Source organism: Anoplophora glabripennis, unplaced genomic scaffold (assembly GCF_000390285.2).
Source record: "Anoplophora glabripennis isolate ALB-LARVAE unplaced genomic scaffold, Agla_2.0 scaffold839, whole genome shotgun sequence".
Lineage (NCBI taxonomy): Eukaryota > Metazoa > Arthropoda > Insecta > Coleoptera > Cerambycidae > Anoplophora > Anoplophora glabripennis.
The window spans coordinates 76,567-97,034 of NW_019417046.1; the positions used below are offsets into that span (position 1 = coordinate 76,567).

Sequence of the window (20,468 nt, forward strand, 5' to 3'; positions counted from 1 at the left end):
AAATTACCCGTCGTAAAAAATTAAGATGAGCATAGCTTTTAGTTTTTTGAAAATTTGCAAAAATCACCCCTATTTAGGGGCTGAAAAGACGCCCAAAATGAAGAATTAATTGAATATTACCAATAAATATAAAAACTATTAGCATGTGAATTTTTCTATCGAATGATTCTTGATACAAAGAATGGCTGAAATAAGTCCATGTTGAAATGTTGAAAATCCACCCTTAAGCGCGCTCAGGGGGTGGAATCATCCCCAAAATAAAAAATATCAGAAATAATTGTAAAAATTCCAAAAAAGATTCATTTTTGGCATTTTTTCGACCCCTAAGTAGGGGCGATTTTTAAAATTTTCAAAATACTGAAAGCTCATGCTCATTTCAGTTTTTTACGACAAGTAATTTGCGACCAAAGACATATTTTCATGTATTTTTTTTAATTCTCTGCGAGTTGTGAAAAAACGGGCGAAAATCAGGTATTTTGCGGTCACTCTTTGAAGAAAAAAAAATTTTACACGTTCCTTAACCTGCGTCACGTGTAAACGTTTGTGGACAGCCAAAGATTAAAGCCATACGCCAAATTTGAAAGAAATCGCTTCTGCCGTTTTTGTATTATTAAAAATACTGATTTTTTTTTCCTCAAACTTTCGTATATCACGAAAATGAAGTGCTTCTGGACACCTCTAGACAATTTTTATCGACTTATATTGTAGATTCCGCCATTAAAGTTTTTTAATTACTCCGTTTATACAGGGTGTCGGGAAACTAGACGGGCATAGTTTAAAGTTAACTCGTGCGGATGAAACGCTAGTTTTCTTAAAAATATACAGTCACTAAAGGGGATTTTTAAAAAAAATTATTCTTTTACAATAACCGACATTTTTTGGTATATTTTAATGAAATTTGGAGGTTTTTGGGGGGGTAGCTGGAGAACGTACGTTTATTATTTTACCTAAAACGCAAAGATGACTGAGAACATCAAACACAGTCTCCTGTTTTCCCCCCTTTTTTTTCATCGTCACAGTCATTAGCACTTACGAAAAGTCGAGGGTTTTTTTATTGCTGAATTTCTAGCTGTATTATTTTTTTTGCATTTCAAACAAGCTCCACAAAACGACGTTTAGAAGCTTATATCTCAGTAGGCGTAGACTTTGGAACTGAGGCAACTTGATCTAAAAGGAGTAGTTGTTTCTCGCAACACTGACACTTATATCTCAGTAGGCGTAGACTTTGGAACTGAGGCAACTTGATCTATAAGGAGTAGTTGTTTCTCGCAACACTGACACTTATATCTCAGTAGGCGTAGACTTTGGAACTGAGGCAACTTGATCTAAAAGGAGTAGTTGTTTCTCGCAACACTGACACTTATATCTCAGTAGGCGTAGACTTTGGAACTGAGGCAACTTGATCTAAAAGGAGTAGTTGTTTCTCGCAACACTGACACTTATATCTCAGTAGACGTAGACTTTGGAACTTGATCTAAAAGGTTTCACAAAGGTACGCGTTTAACAAAAGAGTGGCGTTTAATTAGATTGGAATCGCCAAATATTCAGCTTTGTAACTCCAGTTTTCCCTTTTTATGATAAATAAAACGATATTTCATAAGAATTAAGCGATTTCTCAAAAAATGTGGCGTAAAACAAAGGACGGTTTGTTATTCTTGGCGCCCTCTGTTTCCGAAACGAAATGTTCAATCGAGTACCACAAAAATTCCCCTTTACCAAATTTAATTCAAATACCTCAAAAAGTGTTCGAAGGGTCGTCAATTTCCAAACACCCTGTAGGCGATTCGGAGAAAGCGATGGTTAAATTATAATTATAGAATTTTTAATTTGATTTCACCCTTTGTATTTTGATTATGGCAATTTTAATGCGGTGACAAACAAAACAATAAAATAAGCGAAAATCGATATTCGAACGGGAAAATTCTAAACAGTCTCACCCGTACGGTAATAATTTCTACTAAAAGTAGCTTTTAAAGAACTTACATGTTTTATTTTCACTGGGGCGGTAGATTTCACCCAGAACGACACAACATTCTGCACAGCAACTGCAGAATGTCAAAATGGCGACATTCAATTGTTTCGCACCGAATTCCATGGTTTACTTTGCAAAATTGTTTTAATAAAATACGTTCCATTGTCCCAGAACTAATTAGTGACCGAATTCCGTTTTATTCTTCCATTAATATCATTCGAATACGTTATTTTATTTTTTTTAATAATCATTATTCTGTTCCGCCGTTTACGTGCAAGTTCAAACGAAAACATGCTCTGATATTAGACCTTATTGCGTGTAATTCCTTTTATTGCAAAATCGATAAAAATCCGTCGGGTTAAATGCGCCACGGCTAAAAATTATATTCCTACAGCAGTTTCTCTCGGTAGCCACTAAACCAAAACCCTGTATATCGATAAATAGGTACCTAGAGAGTAAAATGGCCCGTGGTAAAATTGTTTGTATCGTAAATGTGGTAATTACTGGTCTTTTGGACATTATTAGTGAAAATTGAATACTCAGAGTTGAATTTTTCGCAAATGGGGATAATTGACATTTTTGAATGTAAAATGTCTGTTATCGTACTGAATTTTTCAATTTTTTTATTATTCAAAGTATTTTTTTTATTACGACGATGCATCATACGATACGGTTTCTTCCTTTGCTTTTGCCAAAATATCAAATTATTCGTTTTCAGAAAGGGTGCTTTGGAAACGAAACATCCGACTAACTTCGAACGAAACTTTGACAGTTCTGTTAATTTAACAATGTTCAAGTTCGGATGAATAAAAATGCAACTTTCGCATGAAACGAAGCCAGATATTCTCCAAATTAAATAAATCAATAAGTTCGAAACGCGTCTCGCTATAACGCATGTGAAATTTGCATTTTTAATTATCCGCACTTTGACACTGTCAATGAACTGTCAAAATTTTGTTTGAAGTAGCAGTCGGATGTTTTGTTTTCAAAGCACCCTTTGTAAAAATGCAAACAAAGGCCCTGTATTTCAAAAACAAAGAGGTTAATCATTGGAAATTCTTTCGAAAACATGTCGGAGGAGCACCGATCTGCCTTTTCAACTCTAAGTACCACAATTCCACAAGGTAGGTGGGTAAAAATGAAGTAAAGCTTACAATGTATTAAGATAGGTATATGAAAGGATCACAAGTGTGTTCTCAACACGGAATAATGAGTATCTTTTCTTGGATATATGTTTAAAGAGGCGGCCACTTATTTGGCGGCGGGCTCGGCCTCGTCGTGCTCCTTGCGCACCAGGTGGCCCCTGAAGGAGGCCTGGATCTTCACCGCCGCCTTGTTGAGGTCTGGGTCCGATAGGTCTACGTCCAGATCCTCGTCGGCGTCGTCTTTCTGCAATAACAACGTTCTCTATGAAAAAAATTCGTTAAATAAAAAATGAAATGTAACAACAAGCGTAAACTCCGTATTTATTTGTTTTATGAAATAAATTTTTTTACAGGCAGATGTCGGAGGCGTTTTTTTGTGCAATGTGCACGTGCGGCAAAAATTTTAAACGCGGATCGGTTCGGCATGGAAAAAATTTCCAAATGACACGATATAGGAATGAAGGCCAACAATGACCGCGTACAGTTCGTCACGGAACACCCTGTAGATAGCATAAAATGTAGGTTTATCCTCAACTTGACTGGGTATTTGCCCAAAAGTGTAAAATTAACGTTCCTAATCATTAGCGCTGTGACTGACGGCTGTTCTTTTATCGGGTGGACGGGAGGGAATGGAATTAAATCGTAAATAACGTTTCTATTGAGCGGTGTGCACGCAAGGCTGCACAAAGCGAGCCATAAAAATGATTAGGTCGTAAATAATTATCGCGATGTCGATTTCAGGGNAATGAAGTAAAGCTTACAATGTATTAAGATAGGTATATGAAAGGATCACAAGTGTGTTCTCAACACGGAATAATGAGTATCTTTTCTTGGATATAGGTTTAAAGAGGCTTCCGCTTATTTGGCGGCGGGCTCGGCCTCGTCGTGCTCCTTGCGCACCAGGTGGCCCCTGAAGGAGGCCTGGATCTTCACCGCCGCCTTGTTGAGGTCTGGGTCCGATAGGTCTACGTCCAGATCCTCGTCGGCGTCGTCTTTCTGCAATAACAACGTTCTCTATGAAAAAAATTCGTTAAATAAAAAATGAAATGTAACAACAAGCGTAAACTCCGTATTTATTTGTTTTATGAAATAAATTTTTTTACAGGCAGATGTCGGAGGCGTTTTTTTGTGCAATGTGCACGTGCGGCAAAAATTTTAAACGCGGATCGGTTCGGCATGGAAAAAATTTCCAAATGACACGATATAGGAATGAAGGCCAACAATGACCGCGTACAGTTCGTCACGGAACACCCTGTAGATAGCATAAAATGTAGGTTTATCCTCAACTTGACTGGGTATTTGCCCAAAAGTGTAAAATTAACGTTCCTAATCATTAGCGCTGTGACTGACGGCTGTTCTTTTATCGGGTGGACGGGAGGGAATGGAATTAAATCGTAAATAACGTTTCTATTGAGCGGTGTGCACGCAAGGCTGCACAAAGCGAGCCATAAAAATGATTAGGTCGTAAATAATTATCGCGATGTCGATTTCAGGGATACGCTGTCGGATTTAAATTCGAATTTGCCCGTTCCAACAAAACCAGTACTCTGTAATCGTATGTAATGCCTTTAAAGGCAGATTGTTATTGTTTAATTGCATTTTCAGCAGGGTTATAGGACTTATAGGTGCATAAACAAAAATTATTTACCTCTTTTTTCTCTTCATGTTTTTTCGCTTCCGATTCGTGCTTCCTCGTCATGTGACCCCTGAAAGAAGCCTGGATTTTGGTAGCAGCTTGGCAAAGTTCTGAAAATAGACACATATTTAATTAATGCGATTGAATATGTAGCGATAAAATTATTACAAGTAATTCAATTGTTATCACTAAGAGGAGTCCAGGCGGTAGAGCATTCAAGGCATTTGTATTTGAAGTCATCTATTTTGTTGTTCAGAAAATTCCAAATATTATGTAGAATAAGAATCCGAGTTTGTTTATTCTAAAATACCATTGCTAGATTCAGGGGAACAATAAACATGAAAAGGAAAGAACGAAAAATGACCCGTTTTTCGACATATTTTTCCCTGTAACATTGAAAGTAAGCCCTACATAAAAAAGTAATTTTTTATTTTTTGTTTATTTGACGAAAAGTTGAATTTTGCATCAACAACAGGCGAAAAATAATGGAAAATCATATGTAACGAGCGTTCAAATAAAAACGTGGTCAAGTTGGTTCTGAAAATTTGGACGTAGGGCGTAGCGTATAGCAAATGAACTTAAACGTCATCTGTCAAAGCGCTATATCGCCGCTATCAATTTGAATATTTTCGTTTTAAAAAGCGTTTAAAATGGTGTTTTCTCAAGAACAAAAAGTGTTTATCATAGAGTCCTACTTTAGAAATGGACGCAAGATTGATGGAATATGGAAGTATTCTATTGAGGAATGTTTCATAGAATTTCAAAATCAATTTCCCGGCGTTGTTGAGTACAAAATTTTTCAAAGTGCAGTTCAGCGTTGTGTTAATGTTTTTCGTGAAACGGGCAGTGTAACAAGAAAAGAAGGAAGCGGCCGACCTAAAAAGCGGACTGAAGAATTAAAAGAAAATGTCCAACAAATAATGGAAAATGCGCCAAGAACTTCTGTACGTGTTTTATCACAAATGGTGGGAGTATCAGTCGGTACCTGCCACACAGTGTTAAAAAAAGATTTGCGTTTGTTCTCCTATCGTTTAACTTGTCAGCAAGAACTTCATGAAGTTGATTTTCCGCGACGGGCTGTATTTTGTGAATGGTTTTTAAACAACTACGGTGAACTTCATAATATCACCTTTTTTTCTGATGAAGCCTGGTTTCATTTAAGTGGTTACGTAAACTCACAGAATATGAGAATGTGGTCTTCTGAAAAACCAGATAACTTTTTTGTCGAGGGCCCTCTACACGCTCAAAAAATTGGAGTTTGGTGTGCTCTCAATCGAAGGAGGATTTATGGACCTATTTTTTTTAATGGTACTCTTACTGCGCAAAGGTATAGAGAAGAAATTATCGCTCCTTTTGTTAACCAGCTGGAAGAAAACGAAATTACAAACTTTTACTTTCAACAAGATGGCGCAAGGGCACATACGGCAGGCGAGACGATGAATATGTTGAGGGAAGTTTTCCAAAATCGACTAATAAGTCTCAATGCTGAACATGAATTTCCACCGAGGTCATGTGATATTACGCCGTGTGATTTCTTTTTGTGGCCTTACCTTAAAAACACTATTTTTGAACTGCCTATTCCTGATTTAAACCATCTGCAGGCTCGACTTATAGACAAGATTCGTGAAATTAACAATACCCCGAGCATCTTAGAAAATGTCTTTAATTCTTTGAGGAACAGGTGTGAAAAGTGCTTGGAACAAGGAGGGGGACACTTTCAGCAGCTGCTTTAATTTATTGTTATAACAAGGAGGGGGACACTTTCCGCAGCTCCTTTAATTGTTTGTTATTGTTATCACGATTATTCTTTAAAATAAAGTTATATAGTCATTAACGTTATTGAAACTGACAGCTGCTATACAGCTCGTTGAGAAATGAGGTTAAGTTGGTCGCTATAAGCTACTCCCTACGTCCAATGTGTCAGAACCAACTTCGACCACGTTTTTATTTGAACGCTCGTTATATTTGAAGCAATTTTTAAAATAAGTAAATATTTATAAGTATTGATGAAACTTTGTGAACGAATAGTAAAACATATGTCAATTTTACCTTAAAAATTTTGTAACGATCGATAGCGTGGTTTTCGATTGACAGGATTGTTAATTAAGAAAATTTCAAAAAGTTTATCGCGTACCGTGGGTTTAAATTAAAGTTTAGAAAGGCCACACAATTTTTTAGGGATACTTGTTGTCATAATAAACAATGATCAATACTAAAAATACCTATTTTTACACTTTTATAACCATTTAGATTTTTTTTTAATTTTCAATATTTTACTCTATAAACAATTATTTATTACCCAGGGATTTTTTTTTGTTTTACTATTTGTTCACAAAGTTTCATGGATATTTATAAATATTTACCTATTTTAAAAATTGCTCCAAATATACATATAATTTTCTACTATTTTTTGCCCATTGTTAATACAAAATTCACTTCTTTGATTCGCAGTTGTTGTAACTTTATAGAATATCCTCAAATAAACAAAAAATAAAGAATGACTTTTTGATTTAGGGCTTACTTTCAATGTTAGAGGGAAAAATATGTCGAAAAACGGGCCATTTTTCGTTCTCTTTGTATGTTTGTTGTTCCCCTGAATTTAGAATGGTTTTTTGGAATAGGCAAACTCAGATTCTTATTCTACATAATATTTGGGATTTTTCTGTACAACAAACTAGACGACTTCAAAGACAAACGTCAAAGCCTACTTTTACTGCTCTATCGCCTGGACTATAACACAGGGTTAAACTTTAAATGGGGGTCAGTTTTTTTAGGGATAATAGTATGTGTTCCTCGGAAAACTAAATTGAATTTTTTTTTTTAAATCAAAAAATGGTCGAGTTATAGTTCGATGTTCGATTATTGTCTACGCCGCTTACGGACAGCTCGCGAACTCTTTTCCTTTGACGAAGACTAACATTAGCAGATATTTTCATTGTTAATTCTCTGCTAAGTTACAATTTTCATTGCGTAAACACAAATTTAAAAAAATTAACCAAGCTATACGCATTATTTTTTTATATTGGCCACAACGTATCTATACACTGCTCACAAACAACTTTGTCACTTGAGGTAATGCCATCTCCTGTTTACTTAAATACAATACGAATGTCCCTTAATGCTACAAGAATACCAATTAAGGTCCATCACTCCCGGCTTTCCTTCGGGAGATTGATGATTGTAACAGGCTGACGAGGGTCTGTGTATCAGGTAATAACATGAAAATAAATCAACTGTTTATCCGTCTGTCTGTCTTGAACGGTCATAAGAATCTTAGGAATAGTTTCGGAAAAAAATATCACTAACCAGCCTTAAAAGTTTGTCGAAAGTCGAACCTGGAAAATTTTTTTATCATGCAGAATATTTATATTCTGCATTCTTCATTAAGTGGCGACCACCGCTACAAAGCTCCAGCCCAGTCATTCTCATTTTGCGCCGCCGAAATCTCAAATTTATGCTCCTTCCGTGGAGAAAAACAGCTCGAACTACGCTCTATTTCCCAGTAGAAGGCCTAGCGTTTCGAGGAAATTACCAGCGAGATTATACGACTTTCTCTGGCCCATAAATTTAAATTCTGTTATATTACACGAGGCGATCTTTTGGGATACGGCAAAAACACAATAGAATAAAAAGTCTGTGTATAGATAAGACTCCTAAGAAACGGACATGTTATTCCCTTGACTAATCTGCCTGTAAAGAATTGTTGACGTGTTCTAACAAATCTTCTACGTTTAGTACTACCATGTTGATTAATAACTGTCAATGTCAAGTGCCACTGACGATTTCAACGATGTTTCCAATCGTCAAAACTCATTACTATAGCCAATAAAACTGTCCGGTATTAAGACATACCGAAACGGGATAGAGTATGCTAAAATCATTAGGCGTTTCTTTGAATCCGCCAAGATCTAAGCCAGTTAAACCCTTACAAACGATAACAAACGACCCGGTTTCCATCCATCACAGCGAAATGCACCCTCGCCACCGTCACAAGTCGCTTTTGTGCCATTGTTGTGTGCCCCACTATCTTAAGTCAGCGTTTGAGTAATTCTCACTTCGGGGATGTAAATCAAGTCGGGACAATTTCTCAAACGTCGCGTTTCGTAGTCTAGTTCTCCCAGATCCTTTAGCCTTCTTAAGGAAACTACATTCTAGCAACAAACTCTAAAACTATACGTATTTTGTTGCACCATATTCGATATTTTATACGAGACTTGCACATCGATCTAGCTCTCGCGAGTAAGGAAACCGTCTCGTCGGCATTAATTTTAGGCGCGAGAGCGATGCATTTGGGAAGCGAATGCAATTTGGATGGCAATTTAAACTCCCCATTTACACATACGTGCAAGACGAGCAACTTCTGGAATAGATTCGAGCTCCAGAATTGTGTGCGCTCGCTTCAATAATTCCGTTTGAACTAGATAATGTAATTCAGCCAGACTGGGTTCGACAAAAGGCGGGGGATAAAGCAAAGCGTCAGATCCAGGGTCTACTTCCTTGTCTATTTTCGAATGCACAGGTTGAAGATTGCAATAATCACTCTTTTAACATCTCATATAACGATGTTTTTTAGTCCGAAGGGCATTCTGAGAAACTAGTAATGTCCTTTGTCTGTAGAACGTTGTGGTTCTTTAGGATCCATTTATATCCCCAGTGGACGAACTTTATTTTCGAAATATCCGTCCATCCAACACCAATAACAGATTATGATAACGATAGCCTTGTCGTGTATTACTTTGAACAAACACAGGCATCTACAAGGGCCTTTACTGCGGCTCTCTACCATGCTGTTTATAAGCTCATTAACATGCATCTACGAGTAACTATTCGCTTCTTCTTGGATGTATGTACGTGCTCGTTCGGGGCTTAGCTGAGAGTTTAGGGTTTCTCTCAACCGCACATACATGTAAGTAAATAGTTTATCGCAGAAGCGTTTGGATTAACTGTCCTTGAACAAGTTAACCCGATTTAATCATCTGTTAGTTTCTAAGTTAACCCCTAACTGGGCAGAAAGAAGGAAGGAGTATCTCAACTTCTACAGGTCGACGAATTTCTGTGGATTTGTTATTTTCATGGAGGTGTTTTTCTTTTAAGTACCCAGGATTGTAAATCAGAGCTTTAATCATATGTTTTTTTTAGGTGTAACGCCCTATATTTTCACATGTTCACTATTTTAACGTTATAAATGTCCCCTACAAGTTAATTTCATGTAGGTCTCTCCCGGAACTCGCATAATAAAATTTACTGTAGACAGGACACGAGTGAAACGTCCCCGAATCAATTCCAAAGTGGCAAAACGCTTCCGGAATCCGGAAGAGGGAATTTATCATCTAATTTTAGATCCACACGTTTCCCCACGCGGTATAAAAAGGAATTCGCTTAAAAAATCAATAGCGCGGCCTGCACACGCTTAAAATTCCTACCTTGCCTAGCAGCAGGTTTTATATTCTATGATCGGATTTTTCTTCATGAAATATTGCATTTCCCTGAAACGGAGATTATATTTTGTGTGGGGAGACTGACTTTGGCCTAATTCTTCTACGAAGAGTAAAGGAAAATAAATATTTATTAATTTTCGGGCCAAAAAAGTCCTTAAGCTGTGGCTGTCTGCCAAGTCTTAGTCGTAAATTTTGTATATGTATATGTATATGTAATCTAGTAGCCTATGCGAAATAAAATATGATAGAATCTAGACTGCCTCGAAAATGGAAAGGGTCAAAGCAGAGATTACAAACAGGATATTTCCTATAGCGGAATAACGCTGTGGCATTGTCTTTAACATTTCGGTTTTAAATAAAAAAAGCGAGGTATCATGGAATTGAAACGACTTCGAGAGTGGCAGTTTGAATATTTAACATAACTCGGATAGTATAAAAGTGAGAAGACGAAATATGGGTCGACACTCACGAGATTACATCGAAAGGTCGGGCTAAAGTAGTGATTAGAATAAAAACATCATCAAACAATTAAAAATTATTCGAAAATGGAAAATGGCAATTCAGTCAACCTTAATTTTGAATAGATGAATTAAAGACTTTATTAACAAAGTTATTTAAATTAAAACTTGTTTTCAAATTGACTTAAAAGTAATTCTCAGATTAGCATACACCTTATTTTAATCACAAGAACTGATTTTTCCTCACGCATACAATCATTCAAAGACTGTATAGTCCAATCACTGAACGCGAAAATAAAGTAAATGCTCCCAATTTTTTCGGATAGCATGGATTTTCCTGAAAATTTGCATACAAGCTCATCTGATCCCCCACTTCAAATGTTATATTGTCTAGATGTGTGCTTTTTTCTATTTGGGGGTGAAAACTACATTTGTACGAAAAAAATGCGAAAATCGCATATTTACGTATTTTAAAGATTCAATTCATGTTCAATTATGTTGGATAAAGTTCCTTTCATGTTTTTTTAATATAGTTTATGAAATTTAATTACTTTTCAACCCTTAAAAATCCTTCAAAACTAACCTTCCATGGCCAAAATCTAGAAAAAAAGTTTTTAACAGTTTAAAATATTCTTTTGGTGCATTCACAATGTATTGCATTTCTTTTGTTATTCATTAGAAAGCTTGCGACTTATTACAAAGTTGCAACCCTTAAAAACCATCCCTTATAATAAAACTTGTAGTTTCTGAGATATTCGCGAAAAATGCCTAAAAAACATGCATTTTTTGGGCTAAAAACGAACATGTTTAGGCGCAAATAACTCAAAAAGTATTGACTGTATAAAAAATTCTTACAGAACATTTTTTGCTTACAATTCGTCCCTCTATCGAATCGCGCGGTTATTTTTAATAAAAAAAATTCCCACCCTCCAGAAGGGGTGGCAATTGGTAGACAAAAAGCTTCAGTGACTGGACTAGTAAGCGAAACACAGTTATCCATAAAAAATAGTGGACGTAAAACACAAATCTCGCAACCAGTTCAAAAGAGGAACGAAAAACCGAGCGAGGATCGTTTTTTTATCCCCAACATAAACACCCCACTGGAAGCAGGCCAAGACCTAATAGTAATAAGTATTCATCAGCCGCGGGATACGGCAACAGGGCGGCACAGGCCCGCTTGCATCGCCTGTTTACTGCCGGAGACGGTGCATGAACATCCCCCGAGCTTGGCCACATCCGGCGGCGTATCGATTGGCAGCCGCCGGCCCCGGTCTCACCTGCGAGCGGCAGACTCCCCCCGCGAGGTTCTACGTGCTATCCCCCTGAACTACCACAACAGAAAACAACGTCGTGCATCGAAGGAGGTGTCGGACAGAAGCGGATTATCCCTAGTCCCGGTTACTTAATTTTAAATTTAGCACCGCCATGGTAGTGTGAATTTTAACGCATGTTTCGAATCCAACCGCCGAAAAATAGGTACTTAAATCTAAGACAAGATTGGTTCCACGACAGGCTGGGACGACCACAAAGATCGCCCAAATTCAAACTACTAGTTTCCCGCGTTGCAATCTTGGTCTGAAAAGCTTCCAACAGAGCAACTTTCATTTATGAACTTCCAGCTTACAGGACCATAAAAAATACGCCCTGTTGACTGATGGGACAAGCGAGCCGGAGTTCTCGACCGCACCGTTTCCTATATTTAATTTTCTCTCCACAATAGCCCGTTAGGGGAAATATATTACGTAAAAAATGAGAGATATATCAGCTGTCCGGCAAGTGTGGGGCTCTTTGTTCGACTATTACACGATGGAAACTTGAGAGTGAGCCAAATGGAGGTCCGATAATTATCAGGTTATGTCGTTGTTTCATATATAAAAGCCCTTTTTCTAGCAGCTGACGAGAATATCAAGAGAATCCCGAAGTAGGCCAAGAAATGGAGTGTCATTTATTTAACAGCGACATTTTTATGAACTTGAATGACGTCATAGCTTCAAACACGTGAAGAACGTATCCCGAGCCCTCTGGCTATCCAAACATGGGGAATAACCAGGTAAATTTACCTGACGAGATGAGGAGCCGACCCTTGACCTTCCATTATCCAGAATAGAGGCGAAAAGTGATAGCGGTGATGGAGAGATACCGCTTTAATTTGGTCGATATGTTATTGAACTCGCTGGGGGATCCCCGCTCTGACGAAAGTTCAAGCACGTGCGTTTAGTTTTCGCGTCGTCGGGGAGATGAAGGTGTCGGGGAACAAAGGGCGCCAGGCATTTTTAACCGCCAAACGCGCTGGGGGCGATCCGCCTGCTTGCCGTCAGGGGATATAAAAGATATAGCGCTCGTAAAAAAACGCGCTATCGGGCGACGCCGACGGCTTGAAGTTTAACGTTGGACGATTTAATTGACGTCGCAACCTTGGAAGATTACTTTCCTTTAAGGGCGCAAGTCGACCGAATTCTTGGTCCTATATCCTATTTACAACAAACCTATTTTTATTTCAATACATATTTTTAAAACAGTGAAGAAAAGGACTAAGATTTTACAGAGACATTGAACAAAATATAGACAGAAAGGCAATAAAGTAGAAAATACGATGTAATTAATAAGTAATAGACCAAAGCGGATCTGGTTTCAGGTGGATGTGAGAGGGGGCAAGCAAAATTTGCTTCTGGATTAGCTTCAGTCCAACTCACATAATAAAATTGCTTAAATGTTTAAAAATTTTTAAATAATACCTATTTTATTTGAGTTTTTTTATATCTTGGAACCTATGCACTTTGGAAGAATATTGAAAAGGAAAAAAGTTTTAGAATTGAATTTTGTACAATATACTTACTGTAAGTTAAAAATTTATTACCGATATTGCAAACTAGCAATAATTGATGAAAAAAAGGCAAAATAATGAAGTCTTTTGAATAACTTTTTTAAAATATTTTAATTGCTTCGAGGGCATTCAATTTTGGTGAAAAGAAACTTTAGAGTATATAAAACAACACACCAAATTTCATTAAAATCGGTTCGATAGTTTTCGCAAAATAATTATTTGAAACAAATTTTGAAAAAAAATTTCGAATCTTCAAAACGTTGTACAGCCTCAAATAAAGCATCTACATACTTGAAAAATTTTTCACATAGAAAAGACCGCTCAACCTTTCAAATGGTTTTTGAAAAATTGAAATCGGTTGATTAGGACGACCACAGGAAATTTTTAATGTTTTCTTTTTTTTATTTTTTACAATTACAATTTAGGGTGGCCCAAAGACAAACGATTTTTTTTGCGTGTCTCGTGTGAAAATCAGCTCAAAAAAATTTTTTTAGAGGTCGCTCAAGATTTTTTTAAATTTCCAAAATCGTCAAAAATTTAATTTTTTTTTCTTTTCATTTTTCTTGTTATTTTATCATTTTCTAGGTTGAAAAAAATCTAGATTCTGAAAATTTCAAATCGATATTTTAATTTCTAAAGGTCACTCATAATTATTTTAACTTTACAAGTAGTGTACCTAAAATGTTTTCGAGGGACCTCTAAAAATAAATATCAACGAACTAATATGTCTTTTAATGAATTTTATGAACAAATGAATAGAAATAAATCACGAGACACTTAAAAAATTTCTCGAGGCAAAATTTACTACCGCAGTGGGAGTATCAAATATTTATAATTTTCTAATTTTCTAAAATTTAAGCGTTTTGATTTATTTATATTCTATTGTTCAACAAATTCAATAAAAAAAATATTATTAGTTCGTTGATATTTATTTTGTAGAGGTCGCTCGAAAACATAGGTACACTACTTTGAAAGTTAAAATAATTATGAGTGACCTTTAGAAATTAATATACCGATTTGAAATTTTCAGAATCGAGATTTTTTTCAACCTAGAAAATGATAAAATATCGAGAAATTTTTTATTTTTTTTTAAATTCAATTTTTGACGATTTTGGAATTTTTTTGAGCTGATTTTTTGAGGGGGCTCTTAAAACATGATAGACTAACATATTTTTTCAAAAACTATCGAACCGATTTTAATGAAATTTGGTGTGTTTTATTATACTCTTACTTTGCCTTTTTTTCCATCAATTATTTGTATTTTAACTTACAGTATACAGGGTGTCTCATAATTAGCTGCCAACCCTGAACAGGCCGATTCTACGATCAAAACTAAGTAAAAAAGTTCATATGAACATGGGTCCGGAAATGCTTCCTAAGGGCACAGGGACCCATTGAAGAGGGAGGAATGGAAATCATTTTTTTGCAATATCTCTCAATCGCGTTGTGATAAATGAATGAAATTTGGTATACACAGATAAATTTTGATGAGCAATTTGATGGACTAAACCATTTATTTCCACAAGGTCCATTGGGGTGGATACGGGGGGGCCCTTGGTACTTTGCGTGTGTAACTTTTTCATCATTGACTTTTTAACAAATTGGACAGCAAATTCCGTTTTCCCGAACTGTTTTACGTTAAAAAGGTACTCTTGTTTCAAATCGTTATGTTTAACGGTTTCTGAGAAAATCGCTCTTGAATTAATCCCACTTTGGTCAATTTCATAGTAATTTAAACAAAAAAAAAATTTGTTTAAATTTAATCTAATTTTAATAAAAAAAAAAAATAATAAAAAATTAAATTAAATAAAAATTAATCATTTAAATGGAAAAGAGAGGAAAGGAAAATTATTATTATTTTTTTTTGTTTAAATTACTATGAAATTGACCAAAGTGGGATTAATTCAAGAACGATTTTCTATAATTTTCGGTCTATAATTAATTTATAAATGTTTTATTTATTCACTTTTAAAAATAAATGATTATTTCTTTACAGAATTACTAAAGTAAGTTCATTTTTGCTTCGTCGTCTTTTAATAAACAGAGTTTGTAATTCAACCGAGCGCCCTGCTAGGTCGCCAAACATGACACCCGTAGATTTCCCAAGAACCCAAGGTGGAAATTTTCGGACAGATCGGAAAGGCACCGAACCGACAACGACGTCCTGGGGGGATTAATATTAATTTTCCCCCGTCGGGAAAACGTGATTAATAGCGGCAGGTTGTCACTGCGATTGTGCCCGGCTTACTTGTTGGGCCTCCGTCGCGTACAATCGCAGCAAATGGCGAGAAAAAAAAGGTAATTAGAGATCGATGGTGTGTGTTCGGGGAAGAAGGTTTGACATTATTTTATGTTGCCTCCAAGCCGGGATGGCGCTTCTTTTAGGTTGGTATTTTAAAGGAGTGGCTATTTCAGCAGTTCGGATCGCCTCCTAATACCGAAGAACACCGGAACAATTACCCTTATTACCCTGCCTTTTTGTCTGAGGATGAAATTCGACAGCGGAAAGTCAAGGTTAGTTTTTGTCTTTAATTACCATCCTCAAAGGCTGGTCGTGAATATCTCGTCCATCATTTATCATGTTCTTTTCTTTTCCAATCGAACTTTTGATAAGATATGCTAGACGCTTTGATTTATTAATTATTTTTTCTTTATTTCAGATTTTACACTTAGACCAAGCAAATCAAATTTTTACTCGAAAAAAATCCTATCAGCGAGATTATTGTAAAATTGTCTAAAGGAACATAATACAAGACATCTCTCGTCTCGTGAGTCAAAAACTTTTATTAGCTAACTTTTCTATTTAAACAAATAAGTGAGGAAAACAGTTTTTTCACTTTGCAGGGAAAATCATCAATTTTAGCGAAAAGTGACTCTCAGACAGCTTGTAGGACATAAAATTACCTACAAAATGAGACTTGTTAAATTAAAATCGGTTAATAAACAAAAAAGTTATTGCAAAAAAGCAGGAAAAGTGCCCATTTTTTCATTTGTTTATAACTATCGCATTTATTGTTAAAATTTTAAAAAACCTGTGACAAGTTGAGGGTTTTATCATACCTTAAAAGTGTGCCAAAAGTGGGCGCTGTAGGTGCAATAGTTTTCGCACAATTATATTTGCTTATAACGCAGGCTCCAAAAGTTATGAACTTTAAGCCTCTGTACAGGCGTTAATTTTCAAGCAAACATGATTCTGAAAGCGTCATTGTAATCTTAAAGACGTAATTAAGCGACCTATTAAAAAATATCACCGTTTTTTTGACATTAACATTCTCAAATTGTGCATTAAAAAACCGTGCGTTTTTCGCTTATAAACAATTTGAATAACATTGTTGCTATTTATGCTATTTTACCGAAAATAGATGCAATGGATAGCTGGCAAAAAAAATACAGTTTTAAAATAAAAAAAGTACCCTCTACGACCAACAGGAGCCAAAATAAGATTTTTTTTTAAATCGTAGCGCAATTGTTTATAAATATTAAGACTTGAATACAGTTTACGACGTAAACTACGATTTTCCGTGAATTGCATTGAAAAATGTGGAAAATTAACGACTCACGAGCCCTTTAAAGAAAAGGTACTCGCTAAGTAAACTGTTTGGCGGTCGGCGGCGTGGTGGTGGGGGAAGCTCGTCCAAGCGGTCGCGCGCGCGAGAAAAGTTAATTTAAACTGACGCGCTGTAAATTTTGCAATATCTTGGCATCTATTCATCGTAGAAACTTATTTTTTTTTTAAACAAGGGTAGCTCGACGCAAAAATAACAATGGGCATATTTACGAATTCGTAGAATAGCTCTGAACCCCAGAAAAAATGCATATTTTATACCTAAATTTTTTTAATTTACAAAAATGTCAAAAATTATTGTTAAACGAAACATTTAAAATTTCAATTTCGGAATTATTTTACTATTATTAAATAAATAAATGAAGCTATTGTTCGTTTAAAAAGTTATTTTTTACATATTAAGGCAATGTAAACTAGGTTTTTCAATATTTTGTTAGGTATTTAATTACGATTTAAATGTAAAATTAAAGTAAAAATTCACAAATTATTTTCAGATAAATTTCAAAATAAGTTTTTGACTCACGAGATGAGAGATGTCTTGTATCATGTTCCTTTAGACAATTTTACAATAATCTCGCGGATAGAACTTTTTTCGAGTTTCTCTTTTATTATCTCTAATTTTCCTGATGTAACTGTGAAGTATAACTTTTGTTTTCAACAGGATGAAAAAGCGACTTGGAACTGACAAAAAAAAGGACACAAATTTTGACATTTATATCTTTTATTCCCTTTTTATCCTTTAATTTTAACAAACGATAGAATACACTAAAAATAAAACTGACGTGGCATATGTCTTAAACTCAACCATTTCCGAGAAAAAAATTATCAAAATTTCCAAATTGATGTACAAAAGTTCGATTAATTAAGGAATATCGACATTCATGCGTGCATAGAATACCATAAAATACAATGTTTATCACTTTTTTTTACTTCTTTATGCTTAATTCTAAAAAATAATTAGCGTTGTAATAAATTTAATTGGTATCTGGAATTCGACCGTGCCGGAGTGTTTTTTGCATAGCTACCACTATTTCCTTTTCTTGAGGTGTTTTCCGGCGAGTGAGAGAAAATTGGCCGTGCGTGCATCGAAAATTTTAAGCATATGTTGTAGTTTGTTTAAAAATTCGATTTTAAATTTCGCAAATATAAACCTCTCTGAAAACGGCGGTGAAGGTAAAACATCCGCCGGGGGATTCTAAAAATAGACCTTTTTACTCACCGGCGTCGTCGAGCCGGAACTCCTGCTCGAGCTGCTCCCTGGTGGGCTCGGGCTCGGCCTGCTGGGCCGCCTGGCTCGCCGTCCCCGCTGGCTGCTTCATGCTCTGCCTCGTCTTATGACCCCTGAACGCTGCCTGGATCTTCGTAGCCGCCTGCTCCTCGTCGTCGGGCTGGTCCTTTGGAACACAGTTTTTGTTAACATTAGCATTAGAAATGTTTTTTTTGGGCTAAATTTTGCAAATTCTTCCCTGCAGCTGTTGAGGAATTACGTATTATGTTACCTTGGAGTCCGTGTCTTTTCCTTCTGGGGTTTTGCGTTTGCTGTCTGCGGCCTCTGTTTCTTCCAACGACTTGGCTGTCCCGTTGGACCGTAGCGTTATCGTCTTGGCCGAAATAGACTTGGTGTCGCCCGATTCTGAAAAAGAAAAACATACTCTGCTTGCAAAATGACATTATTAACAAGGAATAATGTTAGGTATGACTTCAGAGTGGCTTGCATAGATTTATAGTACTCAAATACTCAGTTGCGGTTTTTTACTGAAAAACAAACTTCAGGAGATATTTTAAAAAGTCAAACAGTGAAGCCTTGATGGTTGTCAACATCGGTCGTCATGGGTAGTTGTTGTAAAAGGCTCGCGAGGAAAGGAAATGTTTGACAAACCATATTAGGTACTGAACTATTGAAGTTTTTTGTCAGTGACAATCGCATTTGATATAAAGCTGTCATCAGTGCTCATTTAAATTACAATAGCTGCTAAGTTTTCCCTTTATTTATAGTCCAGTCACTGAAAGCGAAAATAAGGTAAAAGCTCCCAATTTTTTTGGTAAAACTTGTAGTTTTTGAGATATTCACGAAAAATTGCTCAAAAACATGTTTAGGCGCAAATAACTCAAAAAGTATTGATTGTACAAAAAATTCTTTTAGAACATTTTTTGCTTAGAATTCGTCCATCTGTCGAATCGTGAGGTTATTTTTAATAAAAAAAAAAAAAAATCCCACCCTCCAGAAAGGGTGGCATAAAAGCACACATCGGCACTATATAACTTTTGTTTTTTGGGCTATTCCCTAACTACAGTTCAAATTTCACGTCAATCCATTCCATCCGAAAAAATTGGTAGCCAAAATGCTTCACTGACTGGACTATTAATCCTTTTTTCTGAACCGACGTGTTTATGTCTCTATATCCCCTTTAAATATGTTACAGCGAAGCTTGTTAGGCAGTGCCGGTAATTAAATTTAATATTAATTTGGCGGAAACCCATATCCTGCTGACCTAAGGTGATTTATTAGCTTTTGTTCACTGATCTGGAAGCATAAAAGACGGGAAAATATTGTTGTGTAGCGAGTGGGAGTATATGAACGAAAGTTCTTTTTATTGCGACACCGTTGATGCTGAAAGAAACCCAGTAATTAATTTAAACAGTTTTTATGCTTTTAATAATATATCTATCATTTCACTATACTTTTAAACCATGATGCACAGTTCTTTGCTATAACAAAAAGTTACTGAATTTCGCTTTCTTGAGTACGTTTTTCATTCGATGATAACCGTAATTTAATTTTAAGAACGTGCCGATCCACATTTAAGCCAGAATTACGAGAATAACTGGAGAAAAGTGTGTACAAACCCCTTAATAACCACCCCCTCCCTGTCCGGCAGAAATGCAAACAATGTAGCGACCGGAGTTTTCCGGGGCACAGCCCGGGGCCGGAATTTCGCTGGGTGCCGGTTTCTCCGGTCCCAAGCCAACACAAACAAGGACTGCCTAGCCCCGGGTCCGAGTATTGCCGTTATTTATTCAAGGGGGTTGTCGTTTAATAATTGATCGGGGAAGGGTTGTAAACCGGGGGAGTAATAAGAAAGTGGATCCTCATTCTCTTGAACTACACTAACATTTACTAAATAAATTCATGAGGGGTACGGAGAGGAGTTTTTTGGGCAGTCGACCGCAGTTTTGAAAAAAAAAGTTTGAATTACTGAAAAAAAACAGTACGTGGATAAATCTTCAAAATAAATTGGCAAAGGCATAATTTCATAATTAAAAACTTGTTTATGCTTCTATATCTCTTGAAAGGAATTTAGTAAAACGGGCAAATGATTTTTTTCTAGTTCATATGACAAAATTTTTTTATTTTTTTGTCGTACTATCTCCCCCTGTATTTACGGGAGGTCTTTCTGAAACACCCTGTATAATTAACATCCCCTTCAAA

At 36.1% G+C, this 20,468-nt stretch overlaps 1 protein-coding gene across 1 annotated transcript in view; it reads right to left on the reverse strand.

The window, feature by feature from the left end:
• Positions 1-1,260: 1,260 nt before the first annotated feature.
• Positions 1,261-20,468, reverse strand: part of LOC108912605 (neuromodulin) — a 70,471-nt gene continuing 51,263 nt past the window's right edge. The window contains exons 2-6 of the mRNA XM_023455867.1: positions 18,538-18,671; positions 18,258-18,432; positions 4,766-4,863; positions 3,979-4,113; positions 1,261-3,361 (exon numbers count right to left, since the gene is read on the reverse strand). Of these exons, the coding sequence (XP_023311635.1) occupies positions 3,224-3,361; positions 3,979-4,113; positions 4,766-4,863; positions 18,258-18,432; positions 18,538-18,671 (680 nt within the window). The 3' untranslated portion in view covers positions 1,261-3,223. The remainder of the gene's footprint in view (positions 3,362-3,978; positions 4,114-4,765; positions 4,864-18,257; positions 18,433-18,537; positions 18,672-20,468) is intronic.